The sequence below is a fragment of the Zootoca vivipara genome, chromosome 4, assembly GCF_963506605.1.
Source record: "Zootoca vivipara chromosome 4, rZooViv1.1, whole genome shotgun sequence".
Classification (NCBI taxonomy): Eukaryota; Metazoa; Chordata; class Lepidosauria; order Squamata; family Lacertidae; genus Zootoca; species Zootoca vivipara.
This window is the reverse complement of record NC_083279.1, coordinates 80,090,292-80,106,766: the sequence shown is the minus strand read 5'-3', so window position 1 is coordinate 80,106,766 and position 16,475 is coordinate 80,090,292. Positions and strand designations below refer to the sequence as shown.

General features: G+C 49.0%; 1 protein-coding gene across 1 annotated transcript in view; it reads left to right on the top strand.

Annotated features, from left to right (window-relative positions):
• The first annotated feature begins 472 nt into the window (after nt 1–472).
• Nucleotides 473–16,475, top strand: part of FGF9 (fibroblast growth factor 9) — a 28,658-nt gene continuing 12,655 nt past the window's right edge. The window contains exon 1 of the mRNA XM_060274002.1: nt 473–2,018. Within this exon, the coding sequence (XP_060129985.1) occupies nt 1,684–2,018 (335 nt within the window). The 5' untranslated portion in view covers nt 473–1,683. The remainder of the gene's footprint in view (nt 2,019–16,475) is intronic.

Below are 16,475 nucleotides of genomic sequence, written 5' to 3'. Positions count from 1 at the left end.
TTCACTTGGGAGTAGGAAACGCGCACATAAAGCGTGCACACCTACGAGTGTATAAGCCCAGGCTGCGCAGTAGGCTCGCCGCGCGGGGGACCGACTTGCAAACGAAATCGGCACAGAACCGGGCTGGCTGGAGAGGTTTTCCTCGCTCGCTCTTCCCCTCCTCTCCGGATGGACGCCTCGCGCTAGTGGATGACCCAGCACCTAAGCTCGGGATCCCCGCCTTAAAAAAACCAAAACAAAACACGCTTTGACCCAGCGCCGCGCGCGCTGCACCCCCCCATCTCCTTCCCCACCCCCGGTTTTAATCCCTGCGCCCAGGAGCCCCTGGATCCGCGCACGGATGAGAAGTTCTCCGCCGCTTTCAAGCTGCAACGCCGCCGAGCCTGGCGTGCCGCAGACCAGCAAAAAGCCCGAGCGAGGGAGCGAATGGCTGGCTGGGCTTTCGCACGAGGCGCTTCGGTGGCATCGAGCTGGCTGGGATGGAAAGGGAGCGCCGCCGCCGCTCTAATGCAGCAGGTAGAGTTGCGCGCTAGGACCTGGGCGGAATCCTTGGCCGCCCGCAAACTGGACTACCTTAAACCCAGCCCAATGCCTCTTCCTGCGCCACTTTTCCCTGCGCGCTTGGATGGAAGAGGCACAGTCGAGAGCCGCAGCTCGGCACTGGAGGACGGCGGCAGCGGCAGCGGCGGCGCGGCACCGGGAGCCCTGCGGAAGCGGCACCTGTTCCCAGGCGAGGCAGCCGAGAGATAGCAGCCGTGGGACGCGGCTGCTCCCTGCCTTGTTCGGCGCGGATCGCCACCCCGGCTGAGCCCAGAGAGGCACCCGCGGTGCCTCCTCCGGAGAATTCGGGATAATAGGATCTGGACGGCAAAAGTTTTCTTTTAATTGGATTTTTATTATTATTATAACCCCCCCTCTTTCCGGCGGTGGAGAGGGGGATTCGTCTCAGCCAGCCAACGGGAGATTTCCCACCCACCCTGCTCTTCTTTTTCGTCTTCTCCCGCTCTTCTCCTTGCAGGATTCCATGCTGATGTATGCAGCCAGTTATAGAGTAAAAACAGCGCATGCCTTCCTGGAGTCAGAATCCATAAAAAATCCTGGCGTCGCCCGGGCATCTTAAATATATCTGCCTATATAGCAATAATCGGTGCGTGCAGCTCCCATTAAAAAAAGCCTCAGGCGCCGAAGTTGCTATGGTCGTCCTGCTCCTAAGCCCCATGGAGAAACTACGGATTTTTAGCCTCATTACGGTCGGGTGGGCAGAAGACCCCACCGCTTGCTAAGAGCTGGAGGAATATAGATGATCCCTCGCCCTGGACCCCTCCAGACCCGTCTGATGTGTTTATAAATATGTCCGTGTGCGGCGCTTTCTTAAGACTAACAGCGGCTTGACCTTGAACCTGGGACAAGTCGAAGCAGCAGATCACTTTCAAAAAATATATATCCTACTTATTATTATTGATGGATTAAAGCAAAGGACATTCTTTCTTCCCCTCCATGTAACTACAAGTGGGAGGGGAGAGTGGAGTGGAAACACGTCCTCCCCCCCACCCACCCAAAAAAAGGGGGGGAAGAAAAAGATCTCTACCTTGGGTTTTTGGGCACCAGCACTACAGTTTTGCTTCAAAAACGAGCTCGCCTTCCTCCCCCCTTCCTCCTCCTCCTCCCTCCCCCTGGCTCCTGATGGCTCCCTTAGGTGAAGTTGGGAACTATTTCGGCGTCCAGGATGCGGTACCCTTTGGGAACGTCCCCGTCTTGCCGGCTGATAGCCCCGTGTTGTTAAGCGACCACCTGGGCCAGGCGGAAGCGGGTGGGCTACCCCGGGGCCCTGCGGTGACGGACCTGGATCACTTAAAAGGGATCCTGAGGCGGAGGCAGCTCTACTGCAGGACTGGATTTCATTTAGAGATTTTCCCCAATGGTACGATCCAAGGAACCAGGCAAGACCACAGCAGATTTGGTAGGTATGGGCGATTTAACCTTCTGGTGGCCGTGGGGCTGACAATGACAGAAGTTGGGTCTTAAAAAAAACAACACACAACAAAATAAAATAATAATATTATTATTTTGGTTGGGAGGAAATGGGATGAAGAGTCGATGCTGAGGATTATTGTTGTTGTTGAAACCGCTCGGAAGAGGAAATGCCTCCGGGATTTGCAGATGGCATGCAAACGGGACTCCTCTGCAAGCGTCCAAGTAAGAGTTTTTTCACCAAAGAGCCACAAGTCTAGGGAATAATAATAATAATAATAATAAAATAAAAAATATTTTTAAAAGAATTGCCGCTCCTCTAGGTTTGTGGCCAAGGGGCCATAGAGGTGAGCATAAGGTGTCCTGTTATAAATAAGGTTTATAAAGCCCGTTCTCCTGATGAGTCAGGAATGTGCTTCCCATTTCAAACCCAGCCGCCTTTTTTCTTAATAGGGAAGGATCGCGGCTTCCTAGGGCGAATGAAGTGCCACCGCAAGACCCTTAATACCTGCCTCCGTAGATAGGTCTGGATTGCCGCCCACCCCCCAGGATTCCGCCCCTTTATCCTTCCCCCATCAGTGAAGGATCCCCCTACTACAGTGAGCGGCTCTTGCCGAGAAAGCTCTCTGCGAATAGCCACCGCTGCTGTGGGTGCCTGCATCATAAGCCGAGGTCTCTTGGTCATTAAAGAAGGCATTCCCTCGCCTCTGTCCATCTGCTGTGCGTCCACATGCTTGAGCGCAGGTATCCAATGGGAGCTCCACGCCTGCAGACGCAGACTTCCTTTCAGAGTTATTGGGGGGGGAGGTGGGAGGTGTGTGTTAGAATCGCAGAACCGTAGATTTGGAAGGGACCCTGGGGTCATCTAGTCCAACCCCCTGCAATGTAGGAATATTTTGCCCAACGTGGGTCTCGAACCCACGACCCTGAGATTTCAGAGTCTCGTGCTCTGCCGGTTTCATTCCCAAGGGCTCCTTTTTGTGACTCAGCAGTATAGAGGGGCGTCGGAGGACTTCACGTGGTACTTCCGATGCTGTGGCCACACGCAAGTGGGCCTTCTCCTGCGTTCTCAAGAGTCACGGTAGCTCCAAAATGCCACTGAGTTCTTACAACGGGCTGGCGCTGGCCTGATTTTTTTTTAATCTGGAATTCTTTGAAGGGGGTTTGGGTGGTAAAATAATGCCACTTTGGGGGGTAAGGCCGGCTCCAGCGGCTGTTGGAAGGAGTTAACTTGTGAGTGAATCCACCTGACAGCACTTAAAACCAGGTCGTAAAAACAAAGCAAAAAAAAAAAGTCCTGTGGTGCTTCTCCCACCCCCCCTTCCATGCTTTAATGCCAGATGTTGAACAAGCTCTAAACTGTGTTCCTTTTATTGCTTTCGAGAGCTGGGGAGATAATGCCGGTGCTTGCGAGGAAGGGATGCGCTTCAAAGGGGTCATTGGCGATTCGAACCGGTCGTTACATGCAAAGTCATCCGGTTTCACCCTTCGTTCGCCAGAGGCTAAAAGGGGTCCTAAGCGGGTGCTAGCTAGTCCTACTCAGGTTGGAATGAATGGCCCTCATGTGCATGAAGTTCAATAGGTCTACTCTCGGTAGGGTTAGTATTGCCTGCAGCCCTGAAACAGCATATCTCCAACCCCCCCCCCCGGGTTCTCTGCGTTGCAACATTTGCAGCACACGTTCCCTTTTCAGGCCTCGGCGCCGTTTCTCTTAGGATCACATGCACCTGAAAATAAGAATAGTTCTTGAATGCAGTTGAAGGGAAAGGAGGGCGAAAGTCTGCGGAGAATCCCAGCGCTAGGCATGTAAACTTGAGAGGGTTGCGGGCATCTACTCGGCAGCTCTCAAATGGAGAAAGAAAGTTGAGGGATTATGCAGAAGTTGGCTTTGCGCTTACTGTATATAGATAGATATACGTCTATGCAGACACACGCCCCTTTTGCTCTGGGGGGGGGGGTTTCTGCACGCCAGCAGCAATGGCGAGATCTGGTGCAGGGATGTGCATGCGCGCTCAAGTACGTGGCTGCAGTCTTTACGGTACATTGGCTGGTGCGAGATCAAAAGCAGGAAGCTCTGGTGCGTTAAGAGGCGAGATTTGCACGCTGTGCTGGAGCCCAGCGGCAGCCCTCGGGCTCACGCCGCTAGCAGGTGTACGGCGGCCGAGCTGGCGCTCCTGCTACCGCGCGCATTGGCCTTGGCAGCAGCAGGAGGGCACTGCAGGGTCCTACACCCCGCCGCTTCCTCTCCTCCCAGCCGCTCGCCTGAGCTGGGCCATCGCACCAGCTGCTGCTGCTGCTGCTGCTTTGCAGAGCTGCAGAAGACCCGCGTTAGGGGGAGGCGGCTCATTTCACATGCGAAAAGGTGGATTTCCCGATACGGTGCGCAGAGAAGAGATGCAGTGCAATAACAGCTATGTCATTGTAGTTAAGATTCCTTAAGATTCTTGTTATCTGTTGGAAGATTATTGCTCTTTAAATAAAGGTGATTCTAAAGAAATAAAATAATACCACAGGCAGCTACTGATTTAAGGGGTGGAGAATGGAGGGATCGTTGTCTAGGTCTGCTATCAGCAACCTGGGTGCCTTCCAGGTATTTCGGACTACAATTCTCACCAGCCTCAGCTCCCATCAGCCCCCAGTTGGTAGTACAAAATACCTGGAGGGCACCAGGTTGGCAAAGGCTGGTCTAGGGTGGCCAAGTGCAAAAAAGGACAGAGCGCCTGTACTTGTTAATAGTTTGTGGTTTTTTAAAATTATTATTTAAAAAGGTGTTTTGGTAGGGTGCAGCTCATTGTGCAGGGATGGTGAAATGGCTCCTCCTTCACCTATGCAACAGAAGTTTGGGGGAATTTGTCCTCAACTGTGTCTGGCTGCCCCATATAGAACTGTTCTGCCACTTACAGTACTTGGAAAGGTTATGTGTAGTGGACAACTTGAAAACCTCTGTGATCTCATGGTGCTTAATGTGGTGGGATCCCTACACCAACTGTTCAGCTGCAGCTCTCCCTGCGAGGTGATGACCTTTGGATCTAGGACTGAATGGAAAGGAGAGGCAAGATAGTTTAGATATTGTGAGAATTCTATTCTGTAGCTAAAGTTGCAAACCTACCGTACGTGCCCTGTACTCGGGCACTGATTTCGCTGGGAGCTGACTTCTGGGTAACTCTACATAGGCTCAAGCTGCAGGGCCCCACAACAGGCTTTTATGTCAAGCTGTTCCAAGGGACTCTTGGTTGCAGGCATGCACTATTCCATTAACAGAATGCTGAATGCAGTGTGGATAAAAACTTCTCCTACTTACATCTATAGGGACATCAAGAGGTCAGGCCACACAGTCATGGACAATAAGGCTATGAACGGCCACTAGACATGATGGCTGTGTTCTTTCTCCACTGCAAGGCAGTTTGCCCCTGTATACCAGTTCAGCAGAAGTAGGGAGAATGCTGCAGCCACTGCTTGTGGGTTTTATGTAGGCATCTACTGGCCACTGTGAAAGCAGGATGCTAGACTAAGTTTGCAATTGTCACATGCAGAAAGCAAATAGCCCCAAATGGATCAAACAACCCAGCCAGATCCATATTCCATGAAATAAATTAGCCTTTGGAATCTTCTGAACAGGTTTCATTGCAGACCTTGAGAAACCAAGGTCAGAAAAGACTTTTCCACAATAAGCTTGGCCCAACCCATTCAAGGATTGAACACCTTGGGCCCTTGTACTATTCTGGAACCATTTCAGCTGGTTTAAGTTCTGTACAGAATGCAAAATTAACGCAGCGCCTGCTCAGGTAAGGCTTACAGTATATATAAAAGGTTGAGAGAGCGCTCCAAAAAGGATTGGCTTTTTATGATGGTAGTGGGTTAATTGGGAGCAGGCAGGGCAGAAAGGTGACCCTAAAATATGCTTCAGCCTACCCGATCCTAAAAATATTTACTTGACATCAGTCCAAGTCTAGTACATTTCAGTGTACTTCCTATTGGATTACTTTTAATCTTGAGAAGTAATTCCTGCTTATATCTTGACATCAACATAAGATGGTAAAACTCTAAAGTAATTCTGTTCTAGTTTGCCCTAGAGAATGCTGGGAATTACAGTTATGTTGTGTGCCAAGAGATGTATGGGCACATCTTAGCTCCCTCACCATTGCAGCATCCCTACAATTCCCAGGGTTGTTTATTATTATTATTATTATTATTATTATTATTATTATTATTATTCAAGTTGTCAGTTATTTTTAAACCTAACTTCATAATGCATGTGTCCATGTGTCCTTGCATTGCTATGCATTTCCAGAACCAGCCCAGGGACTTGTATTTTTGGAGTTGCCCAAAGGCCCCAGTGCATTTCCGCAACTCAAGGCTACTCAGAAAGTAAGCTCCATTCAGTTAAAAGCCACTGACTCCCAAGCGAGCAGCTGCAGGATTGCAACCCTCGTTTCCAATCCGAATTTAGCTGGGTAGCTTTTGGTTCCAGAATAAGAGGAGGCTCCTCCATGCATTTTGAGTATTTGTGGGTGGGCGGGGTTTTAAAAGTCCTGTTCGGAAATAGGACCCAGGGACCCAGTTTCCTGTGTTTGCTATGCACCCCGCCCCCCTTCTCAGAAGAAACCTTAGACGGGAAGCCTATTTTAGACACGTGCCAGGGACATGTCATAAATCAAGCTGCACCGGCTCAGGGACCCACTTTTACCGTTTTAACGTCTTCCTTTAAATGCAAGCTCTTTTACGAGATCCAGTGTGGAACGCGATCCCCGCGGGATCAAAGCGGATGCTATCTCTCGGGGGAATGTCGGAATTTATTGGGTTTTTTTTTCCTTCCCGTGTGCCTTTGGTGTAGGTAGGACATTGACGGTGCAATACTGGTAAACCTAAAGAATTTTGTACCGGGGATGGGGGAAGGTAGCGTGCTTCTTGCGTCAGCACAACCACTGCATGAGAGAGAGAAATCCCACCCTGAGAGAGAGAGAGAGCTCTGTTAAGGAGTGATCCTAGTTAACCCTCGTCCGGGCTCCGGCCAGATCAGCTCCCAGCAGAGAAGCAACCGGCAGCACCGGACGATCGCGCCTCCGCCCTCTGGCTGGGTGGTTTCACACGCACTCGGTCCGCTCAGCAGCAGCAGCGTTAGTTTTTTTGCCCAGGGGAAGCGTGGGCGGGGCTTTCGCACGTGCTTACGCGCGTCACGGACCCTCGATAAACGATAGCTTTGCCATTATTTTAAAAGGAACGGTGCATAGATCCTCGGCGGAGCGCAAGCGTCTCCGCTCCCCAGGTGTCGTCACGCGCCGGCAGCTGCGTGTCCTCGAGCGACATGCTGCTGCAGAGGGGTCCTTGCAGCGCCCGCTTGCAGTGCACCTGGCGAGTCTCGGGGCTGCAATCCGGAGACACGCTGAGCTGCGGAGCAAGCCCTGCTTTCTAGTTCATTTAGATATATATATATCTATTGCATAGGATCCGGCTGCTGCAGCGGCGTACTCCTCCCCCCCCCGGCCCCTCCGCTCTACTTCCCCGGGCTGGGCGCCGCTGCCGTAGAAAATCCTGTGTTCTGCTGCTGCAGAGAATGACTCGGATAAGCAAGAGGAGCGGGACCTGCAGTACTAAAGCAGCTTCTTCGGGCGCATCCTGCAGAGAAAGGAGAGCGACCCCCCTTCCTTTGTCCAGCACCTCCTGCTCCTCCACCTGGCCGAGGCCTCTGGAAAACGCAAGGGGTAAAATGTAGCGGTCTTAGGACCCGGGAGGGTAAAGGCAGGCAAGCCCCTCTCTCTGGGGAATGACCCCGCTTCATTGCACAATGTCATTGCAATCTTTAAAACCGATTTCTGCCTTCTCCTTTCTCACCGCCCCCCCCCAACGCCCTTCTCCTTAGTGGGTAGGAGTGAAAATGCAGCTTGTACTCTTCTTCTGTTGGTGCTCCCCCCCCCCAGTGGCTGGGGCAACCCAGGCAGATGAGTGTGGTACAAATAATAAAACTCTTGTTGTTAAACTTTTAGCCTGCTCTACCTTGCAAGGTGTTTGGGAGTAGCTTGCACGATTACTTACTTTCTAAGGACTTGTGAGGTCAGTTAAACTGAGTGAGGCCCAAGGTCAACCAGTCAACTTTGTAGCTGAGGGGAGAAGATTTGAATCCAGGTCTCCTAGTCCAGGAGTACCAACCACTGCAGCACAATGCCATCAGAGGCTTTCTTTGAATATCATTCAGTTCTTTACACCAGGGTTGGAGAAACCTGCAGCCCTCCAGATGGTGTTGGACTACAACTCCCATCAGCCTCTGTCAGCATGGGCAGTGGCCAGGGATTATGGCAACAGTAGTCCAGCAACATTTGAAGGGCTACAAGTCCCCTGCCCCAGCTGTGCATGGTTTTCAGCATTCAGCATTTATAGAGCGCTTGCTTTTCAGAGCTCTTCTTTAGCACAGCCAACCTTACAAGGTAGGTCATTAATTCCCAGTTTTATAGGTGGCGTGTCCACTTAAAAAATTGGCAAGCTGGAACATGTGCAGAAGAGGGTGGCCAAGATGATAAAGGGTCTGGAAACCAAGCCATGTGAGGAACGGTTGAGGGAGATGGTTGTGTTTAGCCGGGAGAAGAGGGAACTGAGAGGAGATACGATAGCCACCCTCAAAGGTCTAAAGGCTGTCACATGGAGGATGAAGCAAGCTTGTTTTCTGCTGCTCTGGAGGGTAGGACCCAAACCAAACCAAAGTTATAAGAAATGAGATTCCAACTAAACATCAGCAATAGCTTTCTGACAGAGATGTTCGACAATGGAACAGACTCCAAAGAGAGGTGATGGACTCTCCTTCCTTGGAGGTTTATAAGCAGAGGTCATGCATGATCCAGTTGAGATTCCTGCATGGCTGAAGGTTGGACTAGATAAAGAAGAAGAAGAAGAGTTTGGATTTGATATCCCGCTTTATCACTACCCGAAGGAGTCTCAAAGCGGCTAACAATCTCCTTTCCCCTCCTCCCCCACAACAAACACTCTGTGAGGTGAGTGGGGCTGAGAGACTTCAAAGAGGTGTGACTAGCCCAAGGTCACCCAGCAGCTGCATGTGGAGGAGCGGAGACGCGAACCCAGTTCCCCAGATTACGAGTCTACCACTCTTAACCACTGCACCACAGATGACCATGGGGGTACCCTCCAACTCTACAATTCTATAGTTCAGTCTTAACATTGTACAGTGGTACCTCGGTTTATGAACACAATTGGTTCCGGAAGTCTGTTCATAAACTGAAGCGTTCATAAACTGAAGCGAACTTTCCCATTGAAAGTAATGGAAAGTGAATTAATCCGTTCCAGACGGTATGCGGAGTAAGCGTTCATAAACTGAAGCAAACTTTCCCATTGAAAGTAATGGAAAGTGGATTAATCCGTTCCAGATGGGTCCATGGAGTACTTAAACTGAAGCGTTCATAAACTGAAGCATGGGTGTAATTGGTTCCGGAAGTCTGTTCATAAACTGAAGCGTTCATAAACTGAAGCGAACTTTCCCATTGAAAGTAATGGAAAATGAATTAATCCGTTCCAGATGGGTCCGCGGCGTTCATAAACCGAAAATTCATAAACCGAGGTGTTCATAAACCGAGGTTCCACTGTAGCCTCTAAGCTTTAAACTCATTGTGGCAAAAATTATTTTGCAGCAACAATGCTGCTAAGCCAGACCATTTCCTCTCCCAAGTCTTTCTAGTGTAGCCTTACACCCAGGAACTTTATAAATGGGACTGAGTATGTCTGAAAGGACAAAGGGAAATGTTTATTCTTACCTATTTTGCTTTAACAAACTTCCCTCCAAACACCTATCATATTCTAGATCAGGCATCCCCAAACTGCGGCCCGCCAAATGTTTTGGCTTACAACTCCCATGATCCCTGGCTAACAGGACCAGTGGTCGGGGAAGATGGGAAGTGTAGTCCAAAACATCTGGAGGGCTGAAGTTTGGGGATGCCTGTTCTAGATGGACAGATTGGCCATCAGCTCTGGCCAATATGGCCTCTGGCAAGGGATGATGGGAGTTGTATTCCAATAGGCTCCTGAGGGCTATAGGTCCCTCCACCCCTGCTCTAGAGGGACCCTGTATGCAGATGGAGCAGGCTCAGTAGGGAGCTGGTTTAGCCCTTAAGCGCAGTGCTTTGCTTCCATTCAACTGATGGCTGCCATTCTGCTGCCTCCTCTGGGAAAAGCACTGCTTACAAGGGCACTGATGCAGCAAAAGCCTCTGGTACTGAGTCCGTAATTGGTGCTGGGTGCAGGTGCAATATGCGAGGTCCAGTGTGGAAGTGTTGGAAGTTTCACAGGGTGACCTTGGGCAAGGCATGTTCTCTTACATTAACCTACCTCCTAGAGTTGTGAGGATAAAAGGGGTGAGCAACATCCCTTGATCTCTTTGGAGGAATGGGGCCATATTTGCCCCATTCAAACTGTCCCTGTACGTATATATATTTATATGTGCGCACACCTCTGCTTGCTCTGATGATGACCAAAACTTGGCACTTGTGTGTATAGCACTTGTGCTTTCTGTAGCGCTACAATTTTCTTTAATAAAAGGCGCCAGCTAACTTTCATAGCCTCGTGCTGTTCTGGAATAGGAGCCAGCCCTTTGGAAAGAGGGGGCGATTGGCAATTGTATATCCTATTAGCTTCAGGGAGAGTTTGCCTTACCTGCTCCTCCAGGCAAAAATCCCTGGATGGGAGAGAACTAATCCTATAATATGATGGCAAGGAAAAGTGATGCAAAAGCCCGCACCTCCACAGTGTCCTTCTCCTGTAGTCTGTGACCTTCCATGCGTAGCTTGTGACTTCAGCTCAATTTGCACGTAGGTGATGATGCAGCAGCAACAGCCTCCTTGCAAAGGCTGGGGGGGGGGAGAGAAGCTGAGTCCTGCTGCAGCAGATGAATTGCAGTAGCTGTTTCATAGGTGGTGGGCAGACACACTCCTTTCAAGCCTTTAGAAAGTGCCTCCTGTGGCTGGAAAGACAAAATAGGATCACAGCCATCACTGGCAGGATATTTTTGTTCCAGCGAGTTGGGGGTGCCCAGTTATGATTTTCCTAAATTTGGGCAGCATAGTTGTGGCTGTTGAACAAATACTTTTTTGAGTCTGTGCACAAACTAATACATTTTATTATGGCATAAGATTTGGTGGACTAATGTCTACGGCATCATATGCATGTGTTAAGAGCTTGTGTTTTATTCTGTTTTTATTGTGTGCACCACTTTGATGATTTTATGTTGCGAAGTGGTCCATAAATTTTAATCACCACCACCACCAGTAGGTGTGGAAGGGGCCCATGGCTTGTAACTTCAGCCCTTTTTACTCCTTACAGAACTGACCTTGCTCATAAATTTGCGATTTCTGTAATTTGTTTGTTACAGAGAATGCTTTTGAATTTCAGCTTATCTGGGCTTATGGCAAGATGTCAGCAGGGCCCATGATCTTCTAATTTTGCATATTAAGCGCATGTGCATATGCAAAGTGAGGCTTAATGGATTTAATAGTATATATCCAGGATGCAAATTCTGTCTCCTTGTTCTACATCAGCTCAGGCTTCTTGCTGCTTTTACGATTTTTTATTCTATTTAATTATTCCTATTTATGCTATTTCTATAGCAATAGGATTTTGGTTTTTTTTTTAAAAAAATAATGGCAACAGATGACCTTTCAACCTGATGAGAACCCAGGGTCCAATATTCCCTTGCACCTATTGCACCCCCTAGAAAATCAGCCTGAGGCTCAAAGTTAACTTATAACAGCATTCTAACGTTCAAAGGTGTGTGTGGATGTTTATTGGACTCACCCCATTCCCCAAACATATGTCAAATAACAAAATAAAAACAGTATACCAAAGTATTATATTGAAACTGAGTAATACTATTCATGTGCATTTGGCTGGAAATGATTTCACCTGCCTTCAGTCAGGCTTATTCCTTATTAGCATGTTTAGGACTGCAACGTAACTCAGACTTGCATCCCAGCCTCATTGAACTCAGTGGGACTGCCACTTTCTTCCTAGTAAGTTGCTTTAGGGTTACAGCCTTTAAAAATACCAAAAACGTCTCCTCCCCAATGTCTGCTGGCTTCCCTTTGAGCCCGTTGCCAAAGCTAACCCAAACAGGAAGAGCTTCTAAGAGATACTTTAGTGCAGGGATCCCCAAACTTGGCCCTCCAGCTGTTTTGGGACTACAACTCCCATCATGCCTAGCTAACAGGACCAGTGGTCAGGGATTATGGGAATTGTAGTCCCAAAACAGCTGGAGGGCCGAGTTTGGGGATGCCTGCTTTAGTGCATCTCTAAAGGACCAGCCACCAAGAAAACCTTGGTTTGAAGCAGGCTCAGATAGTATTGCTAAGAAGGCTCCCTTGAAGTTAGGAATTGCAGTGGGATGCAGATTGCAATGTCTATCTACCGAGAAATTCCTCCATGCTCGTGGCTAACCTCCCCCACGCATAGTTGTGTGTGTTGTGATCACATGTGTTTTCTTTCTCTGCTTGGCTTGTAGAAGAATCAGTCTGGATGGCACAGCAGCTATAGCTCCAAGGCAGCAGGTTGGATCCAGCAAAGTTATATCCAACTAAGCTAGTCAATGTTAGTTAATTTCAGTGGGTTTCTTTGAGTAGTACAAATGGAGCCAGTGAGGATGGCCCCATGCCCCAGTGTAATAATAATAATAATAATAATAATAATAATAATAATAATAATAATTTATTTATACCCCACCCATCTGGCCAGGTTTCCCCAGCCACTCTGGGCGGCTTCCAACAGAAAAATGAAATAAAATAATCTATTAAACATTAAAAGCCTCCCTAAACAGGGCTGCCTTCAGATGTCTTCTAAAAATCTGGTAGCTGTTTTTCTCTTTGACATCTGATGGGAGGGCATTCCACAGGGCGGGCGCCACCACCGAGAAGGCCCTCTGCCTGGTTCCCTGCAACTTGGCTTCTCGCAACAAGGGAACCTCAGTGTCTGGGCAGAACGATGGGGGTGGTTTCCCTCTCCATCGGGCTTTTCACTTCCATCACAGGTGATGCGGATGGTGCTGCAGTCTAAACCACTGAGCCTCTTGGGCTTGTCGATCAGAAGGTCGGCGGTTTGAATCCCCATGACGGGGTGAGCTCCCGTTGCCCTATCCCAGCTCCTGCCAACCTAGCAGTTCGAAAGCACGCCAGTGCAAGGAGATAAATAGGTACTGCTGTGGCGGGAAGGTAAACGGCATTTCCGTGTGCTCTGGCTTCCATCACGGTGTCCTGTTGCGTCAGAAGTGGTTTAGTCATGCTGGCCACCTGACCCGGAAAGTTGTCTGTGGACAAACGCCGGCTCCCTTGGCCTGAAAGCGAGCTGAGCACCACAACCCCATAGTCGCCTTTGACTGGATTCAACCATCCAGGAGTCCTTTACCTTTACTCGTAAATATCTCCTCAAAGCCATTATTCCCACCAAATGCCCTGAAAGTAGGTCTCCAGCCCCTTATGCCACCCCAAGACAAAAACAAAACAAAACTTGAAGGTTCACTTCCCCCCCAACTAATCACTGCAGGAACTGTTGAGAGAGAAATAGGTAATATCAACAAAGAATAGCCCCCCCCCCCCAGAATAATACAAAATTAGGAATTTGGCAAAAGGAAACACTCTCCCCCCCCCCAGTGCATGGTTAAACTATGGAATTTTCTCCTCCTGTAATGACAGCCACTGACTTTCATGTCTTCAAAAGGGGATCAGACATATTTGTATTTTTTCCCCCAGCTGGAACTCGTTGGAACTCAGTTCTGGAACCTCTCAGGTGGGCGCCGTTGCTATTTTAAGAGAACGAGGGAGGTGTTCGTGGTGAGGTTCTGCCATTTCTTTTTCTAGAAAAATAGCACTGGATATGGCTACCCATGGCTCATAGACACCGTCCAAAGTACATTTAAATCACTCGTACATCACTTTAACAGCCCCCCCCCCCGCCAAGAATCCTGGGATCTGTGGTTTGTTAAAAGTGCCAAGAATTGTTAGGTAAATCTTCACAGAGCTACAATTCCCAGAATAACTTCACAAACTGCAGTTTCCAGGCTTCTTTGGGGGGGAGCCATGACCGTTAAAGCCATACCTGAGTGCTTTAAATGAATGATGGGGGTGCGAGTTGCTAGAGGAGAGAGGGCTAATGCCTTCATGCCACACTGTAGGCTTCCCAGAAGTATTTTATTGACTAGATAAGCCTTTAATCTGGGTTCTTCTTAGGTGTATTGTGCAAGCTTTTTAATCTTCAGTATGTATCCAGTCCCATAAACATTGCTGCCTCTTATAGTCAGGCTAAATAAAATGTGTTGCTTTTTTATAGATTGCATTCGTACACCACCTTTCCAAGGAGCCCTCTCCCTTTAATCCCCACAACAACCCTATGAGGTAGGTTAGGCTGGGAGGCAGTAACTGGACCAAGGTCACATCCTGCGAGCTTCATGGCCGAGTGGGGATTTGAACCCTGGTTTCCCGGGTGGGTCCTACATACATTTTTGTGGAGCTCTGCACATAACATCTCTCAATAAGTTATTCATTTCTGTAAGGGGGAGAGATTACAGAGAACCTCCCCCTCTCATCAGGAGCAGTTCGTCCCCAGGCAGCCATGAAAGCGCGGGTCTGAAGGGGATAGTCAGGAAGCGGAGAGAGAGTGCCAGGTCTCCGGCAGCATGGGAGAGCCTCTGCTCCACAGGCGGGAAGAGAGAGAGGGGCGGAAAGGGGGGACAGGGAAAAGACGGAGTGTAGACCCTTTCCCCCGGCACCGGAATTAAGGAGGAGGAGAAAGGGGAGGAGATTCACTGTCCCGAGGCTGTTATGTTGGTCAAAGTCGCGGAAAGGGGCAGTGTCGGATTCTGAAACGGAATGAGAGGACATGAAACCGACAGCTCACTACACTGTAAATAACATGCACCAATAAAGACTGTTAAAGACAAGTATGTGGAAAGTCGTTACTCAAGAGTAGCCGTAACAACCTCTGACAGTTTCCTATCACTGGAGCTCATCTGAGACCAAGCTGGCAGAGATGTTTTGTTAGTTCCCTCCTGAGCCGCCAGCAGCTCTTGCAACTCACAGTGCGCCTTGGCTCCAGGAGGTATGGAGACACCTGGGAATGGCTGCTGAGTCAGCACCTAGCATCACCTAGTGGATTTGATAGTTTTGGCACTTGGGTACTTGCCTAGGAGCTTGCTCCAGGTGAGCGGGCAAGTGGCAAATGCAATTCTAGAATCATAGAATCATAGAGTTGGAAGAGACCACAAGGGCCATCCAGTCCAACCCCCTGCCAAGCAGGAAACACCATCAAAGCATTCCTGACAGATGGCTGTCAAGCCTCCGCTTAAAGACCTCCAAAGAAGGAGACTCCACCCCACTCCTTGACAGCAAGTTCCACTGTCGAACAGCTCTTACTGTCAGGAATTCTGCACTTGTTTCCCCCTAAACACCAGTAATCTACAACCATAGAATGTGTGCACACAACAAATTTAAAGCACATGATGTTCCCCTAAGAAATATTGGGAACCGTAGTTCACCCCTCAGAGTGCTACAGTTCCCAGCACCCTTAAGAAATCACAGTTCCCAGGATTATTTGGGCTTGCTTTTAAGTGTGCTTTAACTGTAGTGTGTGTGTGTGTGTGTGTGTGTGTGTGTGTGTGTGTGTGTGTGTGAATGTAACCATAGTCGTGTCATCTGTAGAAGCACTTTCTTCCTTTGCTGAGTGTGCAGCTGTTTCACTGGGATTTAAACCACAGCTGTTCTTTCCCCTCCTTCCCTCCCTTCTGATGAGGGGCTGTTCCATATTGCCTTGTATTGAGTGATGGCCCATGGAAGACGCCGCCTGTGAAAAAGGAACTTTGTCTCTGATTGAAGGGGCTGCGCTTGAGAATTGTTTTCTTGGCTCCCTTTGAAATATCCCAGGGGAAATTGAAGCCCATTAAACTCCAGATTGCAACTGGTCAAATGCAAACCCTTGAAGGGGTGCAGCAGTGAATGGCCAGTGTGAGTACTGGGGTATCTTGCGTGTCTGGTTAGAGAACATTGGCAGCCTAATGACCCATTCCTGAATCTCTTGCCAGCTGATGTATGGGAAATGACTGTTCAGCAACCTGATTAGAATATTTGTTGCAGCAGCACACAAGGCCTAAAGATTGTACAACAATCCAGTGCAGTGTTGCAAAGCATGATACGGCTGTATACACCCCAGTAGCTGAGCAATGAGAGATTTCGGGGTGCCAGCACATACTTTGGCTGGAGTTTTCCTAGAATGAAGCTCACCAGAGACCATGGTGTTTTTTATTTACATCTATTCATGTATAAAAGTACATACTGCCCTCTCATGAAATACCAGAGCAGGGTAAAGGCAGTATGCTTACATATATATAAACATCGGGAAGAACCTTCTTACGCTAAGAGCTGTTCAACAGTGGAACGGTCTCCCTCAGAAGGTGGTGGACTGTCCTTCCTTTGGAGGTTTTAAAGCAGAGGGTGAATGACCTTGGCCATCCATGGATGACTTCATTGGGA